This window comes from Achroia grisella, unplaced genomic scaffold (genome assembly GCF_030625045.1).
Source record: "Achroia grisella isolate CSIRO2021 unplaced genomic scaffold, CSIRO_AGI_Agris_v1 utg241, whole genome shotgun sequence".
Classification (NCBI taxonomy): domain Eukaryota; kingdom Metazoa; phylum Arthropoda; class Insecta; order Lepidoptera; family Pyralidae; genus Achroia; species Achroia grisella.
The window spans coordinates 183,023-210,428 of NW_026712734.1; the positions used below are offsets into that span (position 1 = coordinate 183,023).

Here is a 27,406-nt window from a genome sequence, read left to right on the forward strand (position 1 = left end):
ATTACAGTATGTTTTTTTATATCTATGGATTGGACATTAGATAAATGTTCTTTAGCCTTTGTAGAGTCATATAATAATAGAACTATATAGAATTACGTACATTTTCACACTTTCACACACTAATGTTATCACAGCCTTAAATTTGCTTGACGAAATCAAATAATAAATATACAATTTATTCTTCAGTCTTAAAATTGCTTTCTTGTGCCGTCTAGTGCCGCCGCCGGTGGCAAACAAGCATACGGCCCATCTGTTGGTAAACGGTTACCGTATCCTATGGACGCCTGAAACACCAGGTATGTCACATGCGCGTTGCCGACCCTTAAGAAACCTTAATATACCCTTCTTGAAAAACCCCATGCTGTAGTCTCTCGAGAAAACCTCGGCAGGTAGTTCATTCCACAATCAAAGTGTACGCGGGAGGAAGCTCCTCTGAACCTGCACTGTCCGAGACCACTTACATAGGTTCCGGCGTGTGGCGATGAATTCTTCTGAAAGCTTCTTATTAATATTATAATTGCGAAAGTTTGCGAGTATGAATGGATAGGTGAATAGATAGAAGTTTGTTGCTTTTTTAAGTAATAACAACTAGTCGGATTTTGATGAAACTTTAATATAGTTTATACTTCAAAATAATACATAGACTTAAAATTTAATATGAATAAAACTACGGACATAACCATCATTGTCATTATTATGTCATTAATGCTTTTCTTTTTTATATCAACAGTTCAAAGGCATAAAATAATTTATATTCAATCAAAAGAACGAACGCATACAATAAACAAAGCAACATTGTGATGCAAACTTTAATTATTATGGTCACTCCAACCAAAGTCTAATACTGTGAATTAAAAATCTAAATACGGTGATACATTATTGTTTCCTACTTATACCGTTTAGTCAAATTAAATAGAAATTTGTTTATGTCTTAAAATTTCAATAATGTAATACCTCCATAGTTGTTCGGTTTTTCCCTTTTCAGGGAAAGGCAAAAGGACTCAGCCTATACAGCCATCTAAGCTGTCATTTATTCATAATGTCATTATTTTATTATGTCAAAGATTGCTGTAATTGCTGTAACTGTCAAATAGTGTAAAGAATTTCCATGATTTTCATTTCATTTTCAGTTTTCCTATCCCACTTACATAAATAAATATTGCTATTCAATTATTTTACAGGTCTTTCGTAATTATTTATTATGCTGATCAATTTTGTGATAAATTGATTTAGTTTGACATTAAAATGCTACAAACGATGTAAATTAATCCATTGGGTTTATTACTTTAATTTAATAGCTGTGTGGTAATAGTTTACTTAGAATACCAATAATACTAGTAATGTGAAGGTCGTGTTTTTCCCTCACTTGCTATATTCTGTTATAATTTCATAATTAATGTCTGCGTTTTTTACTTAATAAATAATACAATTATTTATTATAAGTATAACAAGAATGGATACTTTCTTTCATTAAATATGAAAAAAAATAATTAAATGTACCTTAATAACTATTCTCAGAATAGACCTGAAGAGTTAGAGGTATGTTCAAAATAACTTTTAATACAAGTACTAAAAACTAATTGCCCAGCTCTTTCACTAATCATAATATTTAATATAATTATTATATATTTGTTTAGATTTGAAAAATAATATGTATGTGCCTTAAAATGACAATTTAATTTAATAATATATTATTCCACTCTAATTCTATTGCATAGTTATAATAAAAAAATAGATTTTTAAAATATTCCACATGAAATAAAGTGTTTCTTTACTTCTTTAATCTGAATTAAATTTTATATTTATATCTTTTGTTTGTTTTTTAATAAATTTTCTGTTCTTGCATTGGTTTTTTGGTTCTTTTCCCTTTTAATCATAGGTGCACAAAAATGGCAAATAAACACAGGATGAGATAACTCATAGTTGGCATCCTAGAAAATAATGCAATCTATGACATAGTTGGCAGTCGACATGTTAAACAATTTGTATGTTAAAAAACGGATAATATGTAATAATAGAACTAGTTCAGTGGTTCATATGATATTTTGATAGCTTTCTTTTTTTAGGACTAAACAATGACAAATTTTGACAAATTGACACTGCTCATTTGGAAAAATTTTCTCCTGCAACGAAGACATAAATGGCAAACATTATTTGAAATAGTCTCACCTGTGATTTTTTCATTGTTTCTTATATTAGTAAGATGTCTGGTGGATCCAGTATCAAAACCAGATGTCATATATCCACCATTCATGCCAACTTATTTCAATATCACTGGACAACGTTTGTAAGTATAATTTTTTTACATTATGTTTAAACTATTTTATGTATCTGTCTTTTTTTTTGAGAGTCTCAGTAGTCTAGCGATGGTCTAGCATAGTAAGTTGATAGTCTTGACACACCACCTTGCTTCCAATGGTTGCAGGTTCAATTTCTGACACTGGCCTGGATGATTTCTATGTACAATGTAGGTATTGATGTATAAAAATGTATCTAAGAATTTCTATCAATTGTCTAGTACCCTTAACAGCTCTGCTTAGCATAGAACTAGATGGCGCTGTGTAAATTGTGTTGACATATTATTTAAATATAGTCAATGTCCATCCTTATGTTGCTATATAGGTATAACTGAAATATTGATAAATATAAAATAAATATTAAATTATTTTTTAGAGGTAATTTAACAAGTGGTAAAAGAGATGGTACTCTGGCCTTTTCACCTGATAACCCCCTGACAAGAAAAGTGACTGAAGATGCAATGGCTACAGTGGCCTTGGATAATCTTAATGGAGTCCTTGCATTTCTCTTTGATACAAATATGCTACCTCAACCTAAAGGATACAAAAATGCCCATGAGATGGAACAGGCTCTCACTCAACCCGATGCAATGAATCAAATTCTTGTAGGAATCCAATTTGATGACAATATGATCAGTGAGTAAATTAATTCGAAAGATACAATATTAACACTTAAACAAAACGAGTTCAGAAGCAACCTTACAGGGTGTATACACGGCCGGCGCTAGGGTCCTCAGCGTCTTTATGTTAGCGCGTTTATGTCTCTGTATTCATAGTTAAGTAACATTATTTATTATAATTTATTAAGTATTCTATAGATTCTATATTTTCATAAAATTATACTACATATCCGAATCTCGTGATGGCGCCCCCATCGACGAGGCACCCGCATGCGTTGCATGCCCGTTTCCGCCGACCCTGGATGTATACATATGTTTGCAATAAAATATCAGTCAGGTCAGTAAAAGTTAGGTAAGTTGACAAAATTTAGGACATTGTGTGGTAATTAATATTTGCTTTTTACTTTTTATTCGTCACTAGCAGTAACCGCGACTTCATCCCTGTAAAATAGTGACCTTGATCAAATAATGAAAAAAAATATTGTTATCTAACCCTTTATGGGTTAGCAAAAATAAAAAAGCAGAATTCCATACAACTCAATCAACAGCCTAAACAATTAGTTTCAAATTTCTAGCTTTGAAAATGACAATACTTACCATACCATACCATACCATCTTTCAACCCCTTACAATCCTTTTTTTAGTATTAAAAAGTACCCTATGTCCTTTCTCAATGTCTTTACTACCTGTGTACCAAATTTCATTGAAATCGGTTCCGTAATTCTGGCGTGAAAGCAATACAGACAGACAGAGTTACTTTCGCAATTATAATATTATTATTAGGATGTAAGGATTGACATCATGTTTCATGCCAATAACTTTAATTATGCTACCAAAAATGCCCGCCTGCATTATTAATTGATTTTGCATGTACATTTTTAGTTGTACCTATGTTTACAGATTGATAATGTTACCACTAACTCATCTCTACTATATACTGTGCTGTGATGTTGCCAAATTATGTAATTGATATAAATTTATTTGATAATCTTTGTATAACTTTATTTTATGCAATTGAAGTGCAAACTAGCTGTCGGCCTGATGGTATTCGTTTATATACTTTAACACCACAATGGACATTATGTTAACACGTGACACCCATGAAGCCGCGAATGCAGTGCTATTGTGGAGAATTAATTTCCGTACCTAATGAAATAAAATATTTCAGATGCTACAAAGTGGCCTGATGACATTGTGGTGGCTTTAAGATTTCCTGCTGTTATGAGGACTCCAATGGTTGAACATCCCATTCGAGCCAGCTGGAGGACGAATCTATTATTCCCATTATTTCCCAAACCTGGACCCCGAGATCCGGATGATATATATGGCGGCAAAACTCCAGGTTCTATATTTGTCAAGTCCTAATCATATGGCAAAAAAACGTATACAATCAGGGTTCTCATATCTAACTACTAATTTACTACTACATATATCGATATTAAAAAAAATAGACAGAACTTGTAAGACAAATTTATTATTTAATCACTAATTTAGTATTGAGGCATTGGTTTTTTATTAATTATATATATGCATTGAATTATAATCAATCATTGCTACTTTTAGGTTACTCCTATGAAATGTTTCTCGCTGTTCAACATGCTGTATCTAAAGAATTAATAAAGCAGAAATATGAAAAGCCGTTTAAGACGAAAGTGTACCTTCAACGCCTACCGCAACTTGCTTATAGAGATGATCAATTATTGGTGGCTCTCGAGAGATTTGTATCAATGATTATAATGCTTTGTTTTGCTTACACGTTTGTGAATACAGTGAGAGTAGTAACAGCAGAAAAGGAATTACAACTAAAGGTATAAACTTCATGTTTTACTTAAAAAATAATTGTATCCACTAATATAATTTATTGCATTTAAATATATGTTGCTATCACATTCTCCCCATTCTCGTCTATAGGCTATAGAATCAGTACAATAATGATAGAATTTCTTGATTGCTATGTCATACATATAAATATGAAACGTTCTGTTGTGTGAATTTGCTTTTAAAAATTTTACATGAAATTAATTTATTATCGTAATATTATGTATAACTAATACTCATATCAAGGAATGTTGATAATTTTGTCGTGCTCTATATAAGCAAAAGTTGAGTTTTCATATGTTTACTAAACATGTTTGACTTTTAATAGTTTATTATTTTATTCACTACAGTATTATTGTTTTAGGAAACAATGACGATAATGGGTTTGCCATCATGGTTACATTGGCTCGCATGGTTCATCAAACAATTTTCATTTTTATTTATATCAGTTATACTTATGGTCATACTGTTTAAGGTAAGTATTGTATTATAGAATATTAGCCACTGTTTTTGTAGTTTAATAAATTTTATAACCCAAAACATATGTGCACAGCACTCCTTAAGGTTCCTTAAGGGCGGGTGACATGTGCAGGCTGAACGTTAAGACCTCTGAATATCTAAGAATAACATGGAGAAGGGAAATTATGTCCATAAGAGAAAGCCGTTTGCGTGGCGGTCTGCTTAATATACTTCATAAGAAGATGATTTACAAGAAGCACTAATCATCCATAGTACTATATATTTTTAAACTAGGCAGAGCTTGTAGGTAAGGCGTCTGTCTTATACACAAGACAAGCCATGCGTAATATTCAATAGAAAACATCCTACTAATGCAATTCGATATACTGATACGTAATATCAGGTCATCGAATCCGAGATCATGCGACAAATTAGACTAAGCCGGGTATATGCCATGATATATGTACGATGCCTGTACATTTGTAACCTCTTTAATTAGACTATAAGAGTGTCTCGGACGAAATTTGCGGTCTATTGCAGCATTTAACAAAAATTTTAACGTATTTTATTATTCTAGATACCGTTCAACTGGACCCAGTCAGGAGAGAGCTATGCATTATTTACTTTTACTCCATGGTCAGTCCTCTTATTCTTCATGTCGTTGTTTGTCGTTGCCTCGCTCACATTTTGTTTCATGGTCAGCATATTTTTTTCCAAGGGTAAGTAGTAATATAATTTTAGCATGTTTACTAGACACTTACTCCACGATCATTCGCGCCTATTTTAGGCTGGTCAATATTCGTGGAGTACCACCTAATATACTCAAATTAAAAGGAAAGGGGATTGTTAGTATATTTATATGACTGTAATAATGAAGTGTATTATTAATTTGTCTTTTATAATAAATAAAAAAAGAAGCTTAAAAGCAATTGTCATTCAATTTTATGATCAAAAATCTCTTGGGTCCTAACAGCGCCCGTGCGAGACAAGACAAGAGAGAACTATGAAGAAGTGTATTTAAAATGTAAATGTGCATTCAGATGTGATGCCTAGTGTAACGTTATATAAAGGTAACATTTAAGTTAATGTCAAATGTTCGTCTCCTTCGATCTTGTAGGAATTCGACAATAATTAATGAATCGAAGTACCTAATATAAAATGTGTTTCTAAATAATGCCCATGGAAGAATCCAAATAAATATGTATATAATATTTACTCTTGTTTTTGATTAAACAACAAAAACCTACCAAGTTTTCCTCATTATATTAGTATATTTGAGAGATCATTTAGTGAACACACAGTGATTTCACTAACAAATATTTACGAAATATTCGTGACTTGCTATTAAAGTTACAAGAACTATATGTTTTACATTAGTCATTTTACTACACTAAAGGTTAAAAAATGGGTTAATCGCTCTAATTTCCTAATTTGATTCTCCAATCAGTTTTATAAAACTTGACGGACAATGCCGCTAATGGTAGGTACTTTCGTTCGTTGCCGACAGTGGCTACGTTTTCATTGTTTTCATAAAAAATGTCAACCTAATCACGATATTGGGTCATTGTGCATGGTATATAGATTTATATAACTTAACTTCATATAAACCAATACGAGCTAATAGGAGTAATCTACATCACAACGTTTATAAATAGTTGTAATTTACGCATGACCATGAACTATCTTGGGATTTAGGCGTTTCTTTGAAAACTGATGTGGAGTTCGTTGTCGAGTCATCGCGTGACGTACACTAATTGTAGGTAATTATTACCACTCTGGAATTAAAAAGCAACAAAAGTTATGCGAAAGGGCCATACCGATAGTCAATTAAAAGGTCATGATATATATGAATAAATTTGTAACCAAATGGAGATAGTAACGAGAATACAGTATTAAAGTTAATTAACGGTTAACACAACATATTACCGCTAAATGTACCTAAATTAATATAAAGGGAATCGAATATATTTCATGCTTGTCTCGATAAAGAATTTATTTTTACACTACACGTTTGCAGTAAATCGTTTGGTTTAGCATGTCTTTGTCGGTTTGCATTGTTAATCTATTGACATTACATAAGACCGATATAAAAAATGTATCTATCTAATTAAGACAATAACATTTGTGTCCAAAATAAAGTCTTTAATTCAAGAAACGGGTTTACAGAATGATGACAACGTAGCATCACGGGCCCCTATGTTTATCAAAATCAATTCATATTCTATCATCGAGTACGGCGCGCATAGTTATTTATATATTATATTCGTAATAAGCGTGTCTTTTATTTTATAACAAACGAAATTTATGAAAATATTAATTTCCCTAGTAACCGAAGACTAAGGTAGGTAAGGTATCCTCAAAAAGGTCATTGAAATACAATTGATTAAACTATGGATGACTATTTATTTTTTATAGCAAATACTGCCGCATCATTCATGGGATTAGCATGGTTCTCTACGTACTCGGTGTTCATGCTCACTCAAATGCTATACGAGGATATAACATTGACTACCAAACTTCTATTAAGTCTAATATCAAACACAGCAATGGGATATGCTTTCCAATTGATTATCATGTGTGAAGGAACTTCGAAAGGTATCTGGTAAATTTTATGATTTATTTCTATAATATAATATTAACAGATTCCTAGTTTCCTTCATTTGTAATACTATTTTTGTCTGGACCAATTTTCATTGAATCAGTTAAAATGTATATGACGTACCTATATGTACTTTACTGTTCACTCTACGCAGACGATGTTATTATTTATGTAAACATTAATTTATTAATATAATACCATCACACTATATTAAACTTCTTGTAATATAATACGTATTAAAAGTACCTAGGTACTATTTTTAATCATTATTAATGGACCACGACTTGATTGCGTAACGTAAGTAGTTAGTTTGATTTTTACGTAACTACTTCAAATATACGTTAATAAATATAAGTTAATTACTAGCTGTCTCTTCCCCAGGTTTGCAATGGAGTGACTTCTTCAATCCGGTTTCTTACCATGATCAGTATAAGCCAGGTCATGTTGTCCTGATGCTCATCTTAGACTCAATTATCTACATGTTAATTGCTATGTATGTGGAGAAAATACGACCAGGTCTATACGGTGTGCCACTGCCTTGGTATTTTCCTTTCACCAAAAACTTTTGGATGCCCAACAAAAAGAAGGTTGCAGGTACCTAACATTAATTTATTAGTTTATGTACTTGTTTGGAAAGACAAGCAAACATAGATATTACCGCTTCGATGTTATATAAACGCTGTCATCTTACGATACCATGAAAGATTTTTGATGACTGCTGTGGATGAAATTTGCAACCCATGTAGACTATCATACAGAGTCCTCTGATAAATTTAAGTTCTAGGTTTTCCGAGCAGTTACGAAAGAGATAATTCCTATTGTATGAATCGGTAATATAATCGGACAGTACTAAAATGTACTTTGTTATCAACAGTGATACTATAATATTATCATTCCTTTTTTGCGGATAGATAATTTATTAATTGACCACCATTGATGGTAGTTAGTCATAAATTGATTAATCGAATAAAATGATAAATTAGTATTACTTAGAAGGCATGGACACGTCATTATTATTATGTTATAATTTATACAATATATTATGGCTGAGTAACTGTTACTATTAGATGTTTAGGAACTATTATTTTAAAGTCATTTATGTATGAAAAGAGCTAAGAAAGTAGATTTGAAATTAGCTCTATGTAGAACCTGTTATTTCTGCCTACCTTGCAACAAACTTAAATCTATTAACTTATCTATAAAAAATACAGAATTATAATATTATTTACAATTCCTACTGTTATAAGTATACAATGTAATTCATACATAACAATAAGTTTTATATTGTAATAACACCAATAACTCAAATTATATAATTTAATCGTATCATAGTTTCTATTGAAGCCGCTTACAAAGTTTCTAATATTGATTGACCTATTCCACTTCAGCTATTACAAAGGAGGGCACTGATCTGGAGTATAACGATGCTTTGTTGAAGGTCGTCCACGACGAGGAACCGAAGGGCGTGCCGATGGGCGTTGATATACAGGTGACGCACGTATGACAATATCATAAACTCAATCACATTAAAATATTTATGTTTTTACCACCTGTCAGGTTTACATTGATGAATCTACTCTCCTTTGTAATTTTATATCGTATTTAATTGTCACGCCACGTCTGTTAATTGTCTAATTCTTCTTATCGCTTATGCGGTAAGAAGAATTAGACAATTAACAGACGTGGCAACGACTAAACTTGTCTATTTTAGCTATTTCCATAGCATTATGTGGTATGGTATTTTGTTATGGGGCAAAGCAGCTGATATAAATACAATATTTACTTTACAAAAGAGGGCCATTCGCTCCATTTATGATATGGGTTCCAGGGAATCATTGCGAGAGTGCTTTTAGGAATCAAATATACTCACCGTTGCTTCTCAATACATTTATGAAAATATCATCTATGCCAGAAAGAATATAAACAGTTTCAAAAGAGTTAGTGATTGCACCAATAAAAGCTTACGTAACAATAACAAACTGATTTTAACTTAAATGTCGTTTGGCTAAAGTTAGTAATTCGTTTTATGGCAATTGCGTATGGTTTTACAATAAAATACCAGAGTCTGTTATAAATCTGCCAGAAAAAAGATTTAAATGTCAAATAAAACACTTCCTTTGCAAAAAAGCTTTCTATAAAATTTAAGAATTAGTTAACGATAATAATGTTTTTATAGAAAAACTTTTTTATTTATTAAATCCTTTTTTATCCATGACAATATTATCTGGTTACACTAATAATGTGTGCGTAGCGATTTCTATGTTGATTATCGCATGCCTCTTACTTGTTATACTGTAATTATTTATATAAAAAAACATCTATTAAAAAGAGCAACACACAAGTTCTTGTTTGCAAGAAGAATTCTTGTGATGAATCTGTATTCCGAATGAGTGGTAGAATCAAAATATGACTATTCAAAAGTGCTTGTAATGAGTTTATTTGAATAAAGATTATTTCTATTTCTATTTTTATATGCATGTAGGTAATAATCTATTACAGTTCGTAAATACAAGAATGGTTTAAATGATTTTTGGAATTCCGAACACAAAACGTATATCGGAATTTCTTACATGCGACATGCGACTATAGCCGTCTGTTCTTCTGCCCGTCAATCACAATCTGTTTGTGTAAACGTCATAGTTAAGCTGCTACTAATGCTATCGAATTATTGAATTAAAACTAATTGTGCACTCATTTAGGAATACTGGTTTAATTTATTATTTTACTACTATGACTGCCTCAGTGGTCTATGGGTTTAGCACATTGCTTAACTTCTGATAGTCACGGGTTAGATTCCTCGCACGGTACAAACATTTAAACATTTAACCACATTACAACCATATGTAATTTGTATCGGTCTGGGAGTTTTCTATGTATATTATGTATGGATGTACAAAATTCTAATAATCAAAAATATCTAATTATTTATATCGGTTTTCTAGCCCAAATAACACAAGGTCTACTTGTCTTGGGACTTACGTTATGTGAATTGTCCAAGAATATTATTATATTAGTATTATTAATATAAATATTATATTCTTCCTGAAACTTATAATAAAATATTAAGGCAAGATTAAAATGTAATATTAATTATTACAAATCTATATTTTTTTCAGAATCTCACTAAAATATATAAAAAAAGAAAAAAAGCTGTCGATAATTTGAATCTCAGAATGTATGAAAATGAAATCACGGTATTATTAGGACATAACGGTGCCGGAAAAACTACCACCATATCTATGCTTACAGGTGAATTACGTTTATTTACGTATTATATGAATAATAAAGTAATTTATAACTAGATGACCCGCATTCCTTCGTCCGCGTCACATTTTCCCCATTGTTACAATTTTTTACAATGTAGATACGACCCTGTTGTTCGTAGAGTGATGTAGCCTTTCTCGATGAGCAATTCAACATGAAACTTTCAAAATGGGGATGAGTAGTACAGGAGATTAGTCCGACCATCCAAACTCACAAACTTTACTTACTAATATTTATATTTCGCTTTGTAAAAATGTAAATTATTAATTTGGAACTAATTCGAAATTGGAATAAGTATCACCATATGTTTCTATCTTCCAACACATTCCTACATATTGTTCAATATATTGTTATACTTATATAGAATGTAATAGATTTACGTTATTATTTTTTTATTACTATACACTCATGATAAGCTAACGAAATCGTTATTTTAGGTATGGTACCCCCTACGTCTGGTTCAGCGACTATTAGTGGTTATAATATAGTGACTGAAACAGAACTAGCACGGAAGTCTCTTGGAATCTGCCCTCAACATAATGTTCTCTTCCCGGATCTTACTGTGGCAGAACATATTATATTATATTCTAGGTTAAAAGGCGTTCCAAAATTAAAATTGTATGATGAAGTCAATCATTTCGTTAAGCTGCTGGAACTTGAACCGAAGGTACGTACAGTTAAATAGAAAAACTTAAAATGTACAAATTAGTATGTCTTGTACGTTCTTTTTTTTATAACAAACAGCACACTTGATTGAAAGTTACAATTGTCGGCTCTATATAATAGTATACGTGAATATCTTCATGAATATTACATAGCTGTGTGACCTCCTTACCATTCCTGAAGACTAAGGTGTAATGCCTCTATAGTATAAACTATGTTATTACTACCGTACCCCATCTTTCACACAGTTTACAAATCAAGGTGCTTAGCGCCAGATTTTATTGAGACACTCCATGCAGACTATTTTACCCGATGTTTCTCAGTGGTAAATTTAATGTTGCCATTGATTTTACGCTTACGCTTTTTTTGGTAGGAATAATTTATTGAAGAGAGTGTAAAATCTAACATGAAAAACTTGCGTCCTATCATTACTGTTTTAATTTAATTTTTATAACCAATATAATAAGTACATTTAAATTACTACCACGTTAATTGTCATTAATCATTGCTCTAATAATTATCGTAACCGTTGTAGAGAGACGTGCTATCAAAGAATTTGTCCGGCGGTCAAAAGCGGCGGCTGTCTGTGGGCACTGCTATGTGTGGTTCGTCGCGCGTAGTTCTACTGGACGAGCCTACTTCCGGCCTCGACCCCGCCGCCCGTCGTGCTCTCTGGGATTTATTGCAGAAAGAAAAGAAAGGCATGAGTTATTCATTGCTCTTGGATAGATGTAACTGTTCAATATGCGTCAAATATTTAAAATACCGAGGTAGATTGCGGGGTACCTCTGTCTCATCCATTTCAGCCTTCTAGCAACTTGCTTTATAAGCTGCATTTCAATTTGAAGAGCAGGATATGACAGTAAAATTTATCATATCCTGCCATATATCGACAGATTATGATAAATATCACTCCAATTCATCCCCAAAATAATAACATCTATTATTAACGTGGAAGTATCAGTAAGTAGTAGTTGTAATAATCGATGTATGAATGTTTGTTAGTATTTCACGTAATACATAATGAACAAATTTGACTGAAATTTTGTACATAGTGTATCCAAATGTAAATTCTAAACAACATATTCTATAATATGTTAAATGTGTTTAGGTTTTTACACATGCGTTACATAGTATCTCGTTATATTTCTAACAAGTGATTGTATATTTAGGTCGGACTATTATTTTGACAACACATTTTATGGACGAAGCGGACGTGTTAGGAGACCGCATCGCTATAATGTCAGGCGGTCAGTTACAATGCGTCGGCACACCTTACTTTCTCAAGAAACATTACGGAATTGGCTATAAACTCACTATAGTGAAGGCGAATGACTGTAATGTAGACGAGGTCACACAGTTTTTCAATACATATGTGACTGATATTAAAGAAAACACTAATATAGGTAAGTATAGTTACGTATGGAATTACATGTGAAATTTCATTCTCACCAAACACAAAATGAAAATATGAGCTTTCCTTATTTTTATTTAAAGACTCGTATTGCTCTTTATATGGCATGTTTATGGCAAATAAGTGGTAGTTATAAACTTTGATGTTATGTAACAGAAATTTGAATGCATCATTTCAATTATGTTGTTATTGTTTAGTTATTCTTATCAATTAATATGGAAATATATTCTTGAGACGTATATAATTTTCACAAAATTCTCAAATTTACTTTGGTTACTATAACCTCAGTAAACTGCCTCTTGACTACTTATTCTTGGATTATAATGATTTTTTTTGTAAATACTTGTTTAATTCTTTGATTCTTATAATATATGTTTTAGGTTCTGAATTAACCTACATCTTACCGAATGACTATGTGAGCAGATTCCCTGATATGCTTAAGGATTTTGAAGAAAAAAATGATGTATTACGCGTATCTAGCTATGGTTTATCCGTTACCAGCCTTGAAGAAGTCTTTATGAAGTAAGTTTTTAATTACGCGTCACATATTGGTAAAGTATCAATAAATATTGTAGAATTTAGGATGATATAATAGATTAACGAAATGGAAACCCAAAAGGTGGATGTACTTTTTTTTTATAGATGATAATGGAATGGTGCACCCGCCTGCGCTAACGGTTTACACTGGCGGGGCACCAGTGGAGAAAGATAAGATGAGCATGAGGTCAGGTCAGTTAGCTCATCGTGACAAATTCACCAGGAACACCGCGTGGAGGTCAAGCTGACATGGTACATTGTTAGTAATGGGGTCATGAGTCCACATTACTAACAATCCCCTTCCCCCCGGTGGAAGGATGTAGGTAGTGATAACAATTAGATCAATCATGAATTAATCTAAGGAAGAAGTTATGAATATTCTGAACTATCGAATGTATATGAGAATAGTTAGGAAATAGGAATAAGAGCCTTGAATGAGTCTTGAAAGGTTCTATTTGCCAACCTCATAGATCTCAACCTAATTTTTTTATAATGTTTTTTTAGGGCCGGAGCCGAGGATAATGATATATCTTCCGCCAAAAGAAATAACTATACGAATGGGTATAGTGAGTTCGTTGTGGTTCCAGAAGATTGTCATCATAACGATATACGTAGGTAGTCCATAGTCATGCTAATACAAATTACAACACACATACAAATTACAAACAACTTAATAATTTTAGTAACCTCAAGTTCTTTTAATATATACATATAAAAAAATTTGAGTGTCTGTTTGTAATATTGAAATAACCGTTTTTACTACGTGCATATGAATATAAATATGGTACATACACCAAAATAACATTTTTTACAGTTTTTGTCTGTCCGTCTGTCTGTCTGTTTGTTCCAGCTAATCTCTGAAATGGTTGTACCGATTTTGACGCGATGTTTTTGGCGCTACTTTTATTTAAAAAAAATTAAATTAAATTCCACGCGGACGAAGTCGCGGGAACAGCTCGTACTGTAACACAAAATCTAATTTGTTGCAAGTTGGCAAGCGGATTTACGTACTATAATCATTTCAATCTTAGTAATTTTAGTAACCTAAAATTAACCTTTTACTTAATACTGAATAAAAAGATCCAAGGTTACAATATTTTTTAAAATCAGTACAAGAGAATTCGAAGAAAGAGTCTTATTTTTCAATAAAGTTTTAAATATTTGAAATCTGTCAAGAGATTTTATTTTACGTTTTTTCTTACTAAATAAATTAAATATAGTGGTATTATTATATATACTATATTGAAATATAAGTAAGGGGGTTTCCTTACTTTATATTTCAATATAGTATATAAAATAATACCACTATAAAATAATACTCTGAAATGTTTGATCTATAAGATCCTTATTATTGTATATATTATTTTTAGCGGAAACTGAACCTATCGAGATGGTGAGAGGATTCAAATTACTTAAAAATCATATTAAAGCAATGTTTCTTAAACTTGCATATAATTCAACGAGGAACAAACTGTCGTCTTTCATTCAATTCGTGACGCCTATAATTAATATAACACTGTCAGTTCTAATAGCAAGGTCATGGAAATTTATGTCGCATTTGCCGCCGCTGAAACTTAGTCTAGAGAGTGGGTTTAGAGACACACAAACACTTATATCTCAAGGAATTAACCTGACAGATAGCAGTCTAGAGGTGAAAGCGATGAATGCTTTTAAAGATTATTTCAAAACAACAAATTATCCTGGCATGACACTGACTGATATAGGCACGATGAATTTGGGAAAATTCTACTTGAAGTTGGTGAGTAGTTTCTAGACTATATTTTTAAAATTAATATATTATTATTAAACATTACATAACATTTTCAAAATGGACCCTTTTGAGAATTGTATACTCGTATAATCTTAAGAACATAATTCTTTGGATAAAAGAAATGCTCAAAAGGTGGATGTTAACAAGTTTCACTTTAATCGACACAGGTTCATTGATTCTTTTATTATATTAATACCCCACTAGTGTTAGTTCTATACATTATTATTAACATTTATTAAAGTATATATTTCTTGTTATCCTTAATTTGCATATTAATATGCAAAAAATCCAGGAATTCAACTTTGTAAAATATAAGTTCATTTTTAGAAAGGTGTGGTTAATAACAGTCTAAATTATAATAATATTGTCCCTGTAGAGTGAGGAAGATATTGCTCGAGTACGCTACGAAGTATTGGTGGGCGCTACGTTCGGAAATCATGGTATAACAGGGTGGTTCAGCAATTACGGGTACCATGACGCAGCCATTGCACTTACCCTTGTCAACAATGCCATTATGCGAGCAGTTTCTCCAGGCAGTTCGTTGACTTTCGTCAATTCACCGCTGCCATATTCGATTGAAAATTTGGTTAGTAACCATAAACAGTTCCTTGTTAATAAATAAATGATCATAATCACATCACCGCGCCATCGAGTGTAGTTCCAACTTAAAAGAAGTGTATAAAGTTTAAAAAAAAAGTAACATTAAAAATTATATTAAGAAAATCACCATAAACAGCTGCAACATATGTCAATAAATGGCAAGCTGTGAAGCGGACAGGAAATCGAAAAAAATCCAATATAATATATAATATTTGTTTTTAGGTACGAGTAATGGCCTCTGGAAGTAGTATGGGATTTCAGTTCGCTTTCAATATTGGATTCTGTATGGCTTTCGTCACTTCTTTCATTGTACTATTTATCATAAAGGTAAGGGTACAATGTATCATAATTTTTGTACATTGTAATAAATACGTCAATTAAATTAGGTTTGAGTTTGAAGAGTAAGATGACAGATTATTCTCTCTCGAAGACTGTACCTCTTACAATGTGTTGACTAATTTATATTGTCAAACACGCAAACACGATGTCGAAATTTAAGCTAAAAGTAATATCTTATATTGGCTGTTAATAACAAATAACGTCTATGAGTTATAAACAAACTACAAATCGACAGTGTGGCTTCTAGTATATAGTTCATGTACTACTGTCTGTATAATAAACTTTAAATTATGATTTAAATGTATTTATTAATTTCCTTATAAAGCGCTATATTAAAGCCATATGGGGAGGCAAGTTACGTCATATTTATGTAAACAATAATCGACGAGGCGATTATATTTATATAGGATTAAGTGGGAACAAATAATAGCGTTTACTTATGTCTGCAATCTTCCATTTATTTCTCCGTCTCTATTCTATTGTTTTACGTCCTATTTCCTTCTTTTGTTTTTCCTGCTCTCTCTACCTCTTTCTCTCTCGCACACACTCTGTTTAACGCAACGTTCCACTCATGCGCACATCAACCTATCGAATACCACATTTTATATTTATTTTTAATCGGCTCGCCGATCATATACAAAAATTGGTCTAGGAAATCGGTCAAATCATGCCGTTTGTTTACGTTTAATTGTACGAAACTTGTCAGGAAAGAATAAGCGGTGCAAAACTTCTACAAAGAGTATCTGGGGTGCGACCGGCTGTGATGTGGATCTCTGCGTTTGTATGGGACTGGATATGGCTATTCATGGTCTACTTGTCCATTGTACTCACACTTGCTTGCTTTCAAGAAAATACGCTTTCAACACCTGCTGAATTAGGTAATATAGAGAAGAATAGTTAAAAAATTTTTTTTCTTTCTGATTCAATATTTACTTCATCTCTTGGACAAATGTGTAATATAATATTCGAGCGAATAGACTGATGTTTAATAACCATCCTATTCGCTCTCAAGCGGAGGTGTTCGTTGTGTGTTTCAGATCGTTGTTTATTCAGATTATGTCAATAAGTCAATTACAGCTGTTCAGTGCGTCCTTTAATACAGTTTAAAATATAAATATTTAGTGCCGTTGGAGTTTTTAACTTACAGATATTTTAAAATTTATATAGTTACATTTTTCAATTCACATTACTGTCAAAATAATAGTTTACCTATATATAGAACAGTCTTCCTATTTTATGGAGTTTTACCTAAAAAGTATACTTGTAATACAAAGTTACAACATTTTTTTTCTGTCATATATAATAAATATTCTATTAAATGTTCGTTTCTAAACTATCTGAATGTAGCTTTTATTTGCAGGTAGAGTTATGTTGGTTCTCATAATATACTCTATAGCGACGATACCTTTGCATTATCTCGCTTCGTTTTATTTTGAAGCGGCTGCGAGCGGCTTTTCCAAAATGTGTTTCATTAATATATTCAGTGGTAAGTCTTACTGTTATATATTTAAGTCCATCTATAAATTACACGTAACAGTTATTACTATATTTTTTTAATTTTAGGATGCATGCCTTTCTTAATAACTGAAGTATTGAGACTACCTGAAGTAGGAAACCCATATTATGCCCATTTATTTGATTGGATATTCTCTCCTCTACCTATCTACTGTATAAGCAGAAGTTTCAGGTAAAGATATATTGTAATATTGGTATTAATAATTACCGATCGATATTGACTATAGTTGAAACAAAAATTAATAATAAAATTATATCAATATCGATCACAATTACTACAACTTTGTTATATTTAAAGATATATATTTAATTTAATTCTCTTAACAAACAGGGACCTAAGCATGTCGTCGTTCATGATGCTAGCGTGCGATGGGCTGTGCGAACAGTACGTGAACATACCAAACTGCACGCGGAATACTATTTGCTCCGAACTTCATATCGACGTCTGTTGTAGTAAGTGAGTCTTGCACTTTCGGGTCACTGTTCTAATAGCTATTTCCCAACTCTTGACTTGCATGAAACTATTATATACCATTACCGTGTGAAATTCTGATCTAATATTTTGAAAATGCTCAGTTAGTGAGTAAACATTCCTGTATAGGGTCCAGTACTTACACAATACTTGAATTTGTTCTACAGGCTTCCAAAAAAACGTCAACAAAACATTGGTGGCAGTTTATGTTATAGTCAGGCTGTGATCAGCAATAATTTTCTTATAAGTATTATTAACCAGTTATTTTGACTACTGATAACTATAAATTACCCTAAGTTAAAAAAATATTCTAGGTGTAAATATCGGAATTAAACTGTCTGTTTGCCAAGCTTGTTCGCCTGTCTATAACATAATTAAGAAACCTCGATTAGTATTTTTCATATATAAAGTATTAATCACAAAATTAGTAAGATGTCAACCTGTTTTCAGTTGAGGACGACCCCTACCTTAAATGGAGTGAACCCGGTATAGGGCGATATTTGTTTATAATGACTCTCGTTGGGGTCATATCATTCACTCTGCTCCTAATCAAAGAGTATGAATTAATAAAAAAGGTAAGATATATTTGACCTTATAATAATATTTATAGTAAATTAAACTAGCATGACTGGATTCGTGAAATATACAGTTTTTTAAATGTAAGACATATTAAAGCAAGGGTTTATATAATAAATACAACACAGTGACAGTTTCTCTGAATTCAAGATGACTGTGACATATACTTACATTACATCCATACTGTCTAATATAAATAAAACTCTTGTTGCACCTGGCTCTGAGCAGTATATTTTTAGCGTTATTTGGATATGAATTAATTATCTTTTGGGAAGAGATGGTAAAGAAAATAACACTCAATGTGTGAATTTAGATACCATTCTTGAAAGGATGCCGAAGGCGAGAGCGCTGGTCTTCTATCCCTTCAGACGAGGATAGTGACGTGGTGACCGAGCGGCGCTTAGTTGAAGGGCTGACGAAGTCCGAAATGTCGCAGTACAGTCTTGTTTCCAAAGATTTGACTAAGTACTACAAGAATTTTCTAGCTGTGAACAGACTTACGTTCGGTAAGTGGTATATATTTATAACTATAGATACAAATACAAAAAACCTGTTGTTTCTGTCTGTTTGTATAATTTGCAATTTATAGGCTATCAAAATATTATATATATAATAATCTCAGGACAAATCACACAGCGCCATCTAGGCCCAAGTTAAACTAGCTAAAGCTTCTGTTATGGGTACTACACAACTGATACATATACGTAGATATTTTTTTTTCCTAAATACATACATATTATACATAGAAAATACCCAGACCGATACAAACAATGATACTCATGAATACAAATGATTGTGCCGTGCGAGGAATGGAACCCGCGACCATCGGACGTAAAGCGGTGTGCTAGACCGCTAGACCACAGAGGTCGTCAAGTATGATTTAATGATTATTATAAGTAGATATATATTGATTTATCGTATACATATTTATAATAAAACGAGAGGCAATGACCGCTTATTGTTTCATTTATCTTTCTAAAGCTTAATATTAAAGTCACAATAATTGATTCACTCTATACATAATAAAGAATATATACTATCAGTTGTAGTAATTATCTCTAAATATTACGATTATAGTTTATTTGTAGTAATATACATATTGTAATTTATTATTACATGTTCATTCGGTTGGGAGCCTGATGATCTGTATTACAAGTTGTACCTATTTCAGACAGCAGTTTTGAAATTGTAAAAGTAAAATTATTCATGGTATTATCCAAAATACCACATGTATTTGTTATCATCCATATTTGTGAGGTGAAATAAATAAAATTATTATTATCATTATAATTATAATTCACTAATAAATACTCAATAACAGCTGTGCAGAAACGTTCATGTTTCGGCCTGCTGGGCATCAACGGCGCTGGCAAAACGAGCGCGTTCCGCATGCTGACGAGCGATACAACCGTCTCCGCCGGCGTCGCTCACGTTCACGGCCTCTCCATCACGACGCAGATACGGGACGTGCATCGCTGTATCGGTATGAACTTTCACGCTGTAATAGTGCTCTCAAATCACGAATTTTACTGCGATTCCAGACATCTTAGAAAGTTTGAACTTATAATGGAAGAGCTTTGAACACATATTGGCACACAAAAAGTATACCTACTTTTACTTTGTAATAACGTCCGAATATAGTACCAGTATCAGAGTAGTACCTACGTGTGGTGCCGCCGTTAGAACAACAGCACCTCATCTCTTCGCGTGGGTGTCGTAAACCGCTACTAAGGTATTTATCGACCAGAGGACGGGTAGCAGCGTTCTACTGAGTAACTACCACCATACTGCGATTGCCAACCCGCATGCCAAGCCTGGCGACTATGGCAATAATGCCCCAAAATGACTACCGAGGCCGTTTCATGTTTGTTCTAGCTTTGAAAACTTGGTTATAGATTGAAAACGCGTGCAGATGACATCAGATTTTCATGGATTTGCATTTTAGAAACTGCCTGACGCCGTCGTTATGCTAGATCACTCCCTCGACACGAGATAATTTTATTATAACACATGAAGGAGGAAGGTGCTGAATATTGCTTTCTCGTATAGAACGAGAACTCATGCGTTTGGTAGCAAAAACTTCATATTTAATTAAACAAATGAACCTTAGTTATATAATATTGTAATGAATTGATATTTCTTGCAGGTTATTGTCCACAATTCGATGCTCTATTAGACAATTTGACAGCACGAGAGACACTGCGTATATTTTGTCTGTTGCGCGGCATTCCACCCCGTGTGGGTAATGCAAGGGCTATACAACTCGCCAAAAGTCTCGGTTTCTTGAAACATTTTGATAAAAAGGTTTGTGATCTACAAAAATATGTGGGGTAGTAATATTAAAGCTCTCTTGATAAAATTTTATAATATTAATTTCTTTATTGATTTGTGGGTTTTCATAATGCTTGCTGCTATTAATTATTTACCTGACGATATAAATTATTTTGAATATTCACTGATATTTATATATAAATAAATTTAAATTTTCTTCAAATTATTTAAAATTTCATAGTCGTTTACATTAAAAAAGTAAATTTCACAATCTCTTTGTAAAATGTGTTAATTAAGTTTGTAATACTAAATTAAATGTAATACTATAATTATATATATATATATTCTAACAGGTACATGAATGCAGTGGCGGCACAAAAAGAAAGATCAGCACAGCTATTGCTCTCCTTGGTGATCCCCAGCTGGTATTTTTGGACGAACCTACCACAGGTATACGAAACAAAACAAAATCTAATTGTTGAGTAAAATGACGAGTCCCAATCACGGACGGACTGACGAACGGACGGAGTTAGAATATCTAGTAATCTTATTACCTTATCAAATTGTTGTGTTTTCGTATTACGTTGGTAGAGACCCCCAAATTTTTTAGTTTTTTCCATATAATGTCCACGTATAGCACGTTGAAGACCGCATTGAAAAATCTTATTTCTCACATAGGAACTGGCATTTTTTTATTTATTGTTAATTACGTATATTATTTTTTATATATGTTATAGTGTACAATAATTTGAGGTAAACATTATTTAACCTTTAGATTTATTTCAATTAAAGTGCCCACGGGTGATCAATCCTAAATTTAGTTTCGTTGCGGAGTGACCCACCGGTGGGTAAGCGGTCTTTAACGTGATAGACAGCAGTTAGTCACATTTATTATATGTAACATAGGAAACGATTTCAACTCTAATATAATCAATACAAGGACGTAAATCAAATGGAATCTATTTTTGTAATGACTGAAACAGGAATGGATCCGGCATCGAAGCGCCTAGTATGGTCATCAATAAGCGAGGCGGTGGCTTCAGGCCGCAGTGTTGTACTCACCTCTCATAGTATGGAGGAGTGCGAGGCATTGTGTTCACGCCTCACTATTATGGTCAACGGTCGCCTCTACTGCCTCGGTCCGTTACAACACCTCAAAAGCAAATTCTCGCAAGGTAAAGAACATACGTAGATTTTTCGGTCTTGTTATAATATATTATTATTAATAATTGTAAAAGAAAGTGTGACAAGATGATACAGATGTGATACTATATAGATATTCTATAAAATTGGCATACAGAATACACAGTATAATTTATTAAATTTATTCTAAACTTAGGTTCATTGGGTGACGTGAAAGTACTGGCCCACGCTTATATTTAAATAATATAAAAAAAAAGATATCTCCTGATATTTGAAGATAATATAGTAAAGAAATGTAAAATACACCAAAATATAAATAGAATCGCTATGCTCCCTAAGAACGTCAATGTCATTGCGTATTAATAATTTATCAGTCAAAAAAATAATGAAAATTTGTCGACGATATCGCGCCTCACCACCACCTCACAATTTCTATTGTGCTAGTTTTCTGAAATCTCTGGTGTATGTGAATAAACCACAGAAATAAGAAATATATCGCCGGAAATATAGAGACAAATTATGTTTAATGTTATTACGAATTTTCAGGTTATACTCTCGTTGTGAAGTGTAAAGCAGGAGCAAACAGAGAGGCCGATATACGAATAATTAATCAATTTATAATAGAAAATTTCAGAGACGCGAAGTTTGTGTGAGTATGAATAAGTATAACTGTTATTCTTAGATGTCTCCACGTATATAATAATCTTATAGTTAGTAGTAAAATGAAGTCAACAATAATTATAAAAGAACATACAAACGAATCTAGAAATGTATATTAGAGACAGGCTCTTCATCAGGATTCGAATGTTTTATCTAATTGTTTGAAATCATGTCTCGAACATCTAAAAAGAAATTTTATGAAGTATACCGTGTAATGCATGATATTAACGGAATGAAGTCTTATTCAGTAAAAAAAAAGTAATAGCCCAAGATATATAAAAATAAACTGTAATTGAGAACGCCTATAAAATGATTACTGAATTTTTAAGAGGTCTGAAATCCTTACTCCTTACTTAATATTATAAATGCGAAAGTAACTCTGTCTGTTTCGCTTTCACGCCAAAACTACTGAACCGATTTAAATGAAATTTGGTACACAGATAGTCTATACCCTAAGAAAGGACATAGGCTACTTTTTAATGCGAAAATAGGGTTGTAAGGGATTGAAATTGGGGGTGAAAGATTGTATGGAAGAATCGTCATTTTTGAAGCTAAAAGATTAAAACTTATTTGTGAGGCTGCTAATTAAATATAAATAAATATGACATACAAAGTTTTTAAAAAAATTATCCTTAATGGGGTTAAATAAATTAGGGGATAATTTTTTTATGTAAATTCGTCATTTTTGAAGCTAGAAGCTTGAAACTTATTTTTTAGGCTGTTAATTAAATATAAATAAATATGACATTCTAAGTTTGTATAAATTGTACCATTAGGAGTGTAAAATAAAATAGGGGGATAAAGTTTTTATGTAATTTCGTCATTTTTGAAGCTAGAAACTGCTGTTTTAGGCAGTTGATTAAATATAAATAAATAAGCCATCAAAGTTTATAAAAATGTTCCCTTAAGGGGTAAAATAAAATAGGGAATGAAAGTTTTTATGTAAATTCGTCATTTTTTAAGTCAGAAGCTTGAAACTTATTTTTGAGGCTGTTGATTAAATATAAATGAATATGACATTCAAAGTTTGTAAAAATTACCCTTAAGGGGTAAAATAAAATAGGGTTTTTATGTAAATTCGTCATTATTGAAATTAGAACGATGAAACCTTTTTATTGGCTTTTTGAGTTAGTTTATTAAATACCTTACTAATATTATAACTGTGAAAGTAACTCTGTCTGTCTGTCAGTCTCACTTACACGCTAAAACTACCTACTTAACAGATTTAAGTGAAATTTGGTACACAATTAGTCTAGATCTTGAGAAAGCACATAGGATACTTTTGGATGCGAAAAAAGGGTTGTAAGGGGGTTAAAATGGTAGATGCAAGGTTGTACGTAAGAATCATCATTTTTAAAGATAGAAGCTTGAAACTTATATTTTAGGTTGGTGATTAAATATGATATTCAAAGTTTTTAAAAATGTACCCTTATGAGAGTAAAATAAAGTAAGGAATGAAAGATTTTAAGTAAATTCGTCATTTTTTAAGTCAGAAACTTATTTTTGAGGCTGTTGATAAAGAAAAATGGGTTGTAAAGAATTTAAAGGAGAGTTAAATGTTTATATGGAAATATTGACATTTTTAAAGCTAGAAGCTTGAAGTTTAATTTTTAGCCTATTAAAAGTTGAAAGAGTTATGTATGGAAGTGTCGTCATTTTTTAAACAAAAAGGATGAAACTTTTTCATTTAGCTTTTATTAGGTTAGGTCAATAAATATTTTTTTTCATTATTTGGTCAAGGTCACTAATTTACGCGGACGAAGGTGCGGGTACAGCTAGTATGCTATATAATTGAATTGAAAACAAATTGTTCTAGTGAAACATATCTCGGCATCAGTACTTACTATTTGAACGACGTGGGCTTGCCGTGGTGGCGTGTTTTCCATGTAATGGAGGAGGCGCGCAAACAATTCCCAATAGAGGACTACTCCGTCTCGCAGACCACGCTCGAACAAGTATTTCTGAGATTTACAAGAATCCATACCACCAGCGAATAGCAGACAACCAACGAATAATAAACCACTCAACTAGAAATATTAAAAAGGTAGTCTATTAAAGTACTTAATTTTCTCAATTGGAATAATCAATTGTTCAGTATTTTTACACGAATACTCAATGTTTATATGTTTACATGGTACTTGCATTTGTAAGTATTATATTTATTGATACTATCTGTAGCTAATGTTGCCTTCTGAATCTCTTTTGATCTTTTACAAGAATGTGTATTATTTAATACCAATAATATCTATTACGATAACCAGTGCCATTGGTATTACGACATGAAAACTTTCTAAGACTGAAAGTTTATTTTATCCTATCCTAATGTGTAATTCGGTGCACAATATACGTATATTAGTGTAAAACGAACAAATCGGCAAATTTGAATCTACATTAACGGTTTTGTTACTAAGTACGAGTATTTACGTCGTTTGATTTTAAAAGTATTAGTAGGTATTCTTAATATATGAAGTTGTTTTCATGTTATGCTTAATTAGTACGATATACGTCGTTGCGCCTTAAATGTTTAATGTGTGATTTTCACGTATGTGGGTATGGTTTTTGGTACTATTTAGTTATACGATGTACTAAATATATATTGAAATAACAAGTAGTGTTATTTAATATTTATATTATAGTACCTCATAAAAATAATAGGTGTTTTCAATATTTATGGAATTACAATTGCAGCTATATGATAATTCAATATTATATATATATTATTATAATACTAAGGTCATTTGTTTAATAAAAATGTGAATGTATGTTTTATTGAAATATACTTTACCAATAAGAAAATAATATTTTTAAACAAGAACACTATATTTTGTTAATACGTTTTAAATAAACACATTATTTCTGAATAACCTATAAAATCGGTAATTATTACACTATTTAAGAATCGCAAAAAGCCCCCGAAATAAAAAAAACAGACTATAGTACTTTGATATCGTTAGATTTATTCAAATAGATCTCTTGAGACTGTACCGCTTTGTTTTTAAAAATATAGTAACATATGCACAGATTATACCAATATATCAATATTTTAATATAATAATATAATATAATAATATTTTTGTCTAATTAAATCTTAACAATCATTTCTCAAATTATAAAGAATGTAATATTATTAACGGTAAGAGGTGTACAAATACGTTATCTTTAAAAATAAAATAGTCATCATTGGTGCTTTTTTGTATTGTATAAAATGTATTGTACATATATACATATATATTATGTACGATCGTGCTTTATGCAGCTTTATTTCTCTACATAAAATTCTTAATAATTATTATGTATGAAAATAATATGTATACATCTACTAACATAAATGAACACGTAGAATCTGTTGTATATTCTAGGGAAAACAATATTATGTGATAACTTCAGTGATGATTAATTAAATTTTGATGATTTTATTTAAGAGAAATATTTGTAGAAATACGTAATCACATTGTAGGATATACTACAACATTTATATATGTATATATAAACAACGAATTATAACTATGAAATCTGGAGCGAATTAGTTGAATCAACTTATACCAAATATACCTACTCTGTGCGCTGCAGCATGGTGCGGGTAACAATTGTCTGTATTTGTAGACTAGAACATTCTAGCTGGGTTAAATTTAAGTTACTACAGTTATTAATGAATATTACGATTGTAGTACAGCTGAAATACTAAGTCATAATTCGTAAATCGCGGCAACATTCAAGAGTGAAACCATATGTTACTGAAACTGTCACCCGCACCATGCTACAGCGCATTTGGTATAATATACCTAATATAATTGTACATTCCTCCTTAAAGCGCAATATACATACATACATTTTGAAGTCGTTTAAAACAGCGACTTAAAAAATGTACCTATGTATATTCATCAATTGTTTGATTTTCGTAAACTGTGTACCGATTCTTAGAAATCTTTTAGTCCATTGTAAAACTGTAATACTTGTTAATCTCCCAATGATATTGGGTATTGTAAACTACTAGTAACAAGGTTACTTACTTTTGCCACATAATATTCTATGTTCCAAGATAGTGTAGTCGTCAACCTTACACTACTTGAGAGCCAGGATGACCTGTTACTAGGTACCAGGACTATGCGCAGGAAAGACCCAAAGAATAAATTTTAATTTAAAAAAAATATTTGTTCATGTTTTAAATTAGTAAAATTTTATTTTATTAGCAATAAAATTACATTGTTGCGTGACGTAATATTTATTTTATTATTATTATAATAATGAAGTAACAACGGGCAAGGATTTGACGAAAATTATGTTTTTATTCTATAAAATGTCAAAGTGTGTGCAAAATTATTACATAAGCCAAAATATTAACATTGATGACAGTTTAAATTGGATAATCTAATTCGAATGCAAATTAA

The 27,406-nt window shown here is 31.7% G+C and overlaps 1 protein-coding gene across 1 annotated transcript; it reads left to right on the forward strand.

Annotated features, from left to right (window-relative positions):
* The first annotated feature begins 1,158 nt into the window (after positions 1 to 1,158).
* Positions 1,159 to 25,146, forward strand: LOC131842471 (phospholipid-transporting ATPase ABCA3-like). The gene is made up of 31 exons (XM_059190995.1): positions 1,159 to 1,539; positions 2,067 to 2,287; positions 2,674 to 2,933; positions 4,086 to 4,259; positions 4,481 to 4,725; positions 5,100 to 5,210; positions 5,772 to 5,913; positions 7,610 to 7,789; positions 8,175 to 8,387; positions 9,182 to 9,282; positions 10,910 to 11,042; positions 11,495 to 11,724; positions 12,256 to 12,421; positions 12,893 to 13,126; positions 13,515 to 13,656; positions 14,176 to 14,282; positions 15,042 to 15,430; positions 15,819 to 16,028; positions 16,265 to 16,369; positions 17,088 to 17,259; positions 17,742 to 17,867; positions 17,945 to 18,068; positions 18,228 to 18,349; positions 18,819 to 18,943; positions 19,258 to 19,450; positions 20,266 to 20,427; positions 21,091 to 21,248; positions 21,569 to 21,665; positions 22,199 to 22,390; positions 22,905 to 23,007; positions 24,835 to 25,146. The coding sequence occupies exons 2-31, from the start codon at positions 2,076 to 2,078 to the stop codon at positions 25,013 to 25,015; spliced, it is 5,109 nt and encodes a 1,702-aa protein (XP_059046978.1). The 5' UTR covers positions 1,159 to 1,539; positions 2,067 to 2,075; the 3' UTR covers positions 25,016 to 25,146.
* Positions 25,147 to 27,406: the final 2,260 nt, after the last annotated feature.

Coding starts and splice junctions, on each gene's coding strand:
- LOC131842471 (XM_059190995.1), top strand. CDS start 2,076: ATGACAAATTTTGACAAATTGACACTGCTCATTTGGAAAAATTTTCTC. Junction 7,790..8,174: donor GTGTGAAGGAACTTCGAAAG/GTATCTGGTAAA, acceptor TCTCTTCCCCAG/GTTTGCAATGGAGTGACTTC. Junction 13,657..14,175: donor CTTGAAGAAGTCTTTATGAA/GTAAGTTTTTAA, acceptor ATGTTTTTTTAG/GGCCGGAGCCGAGGATAATG.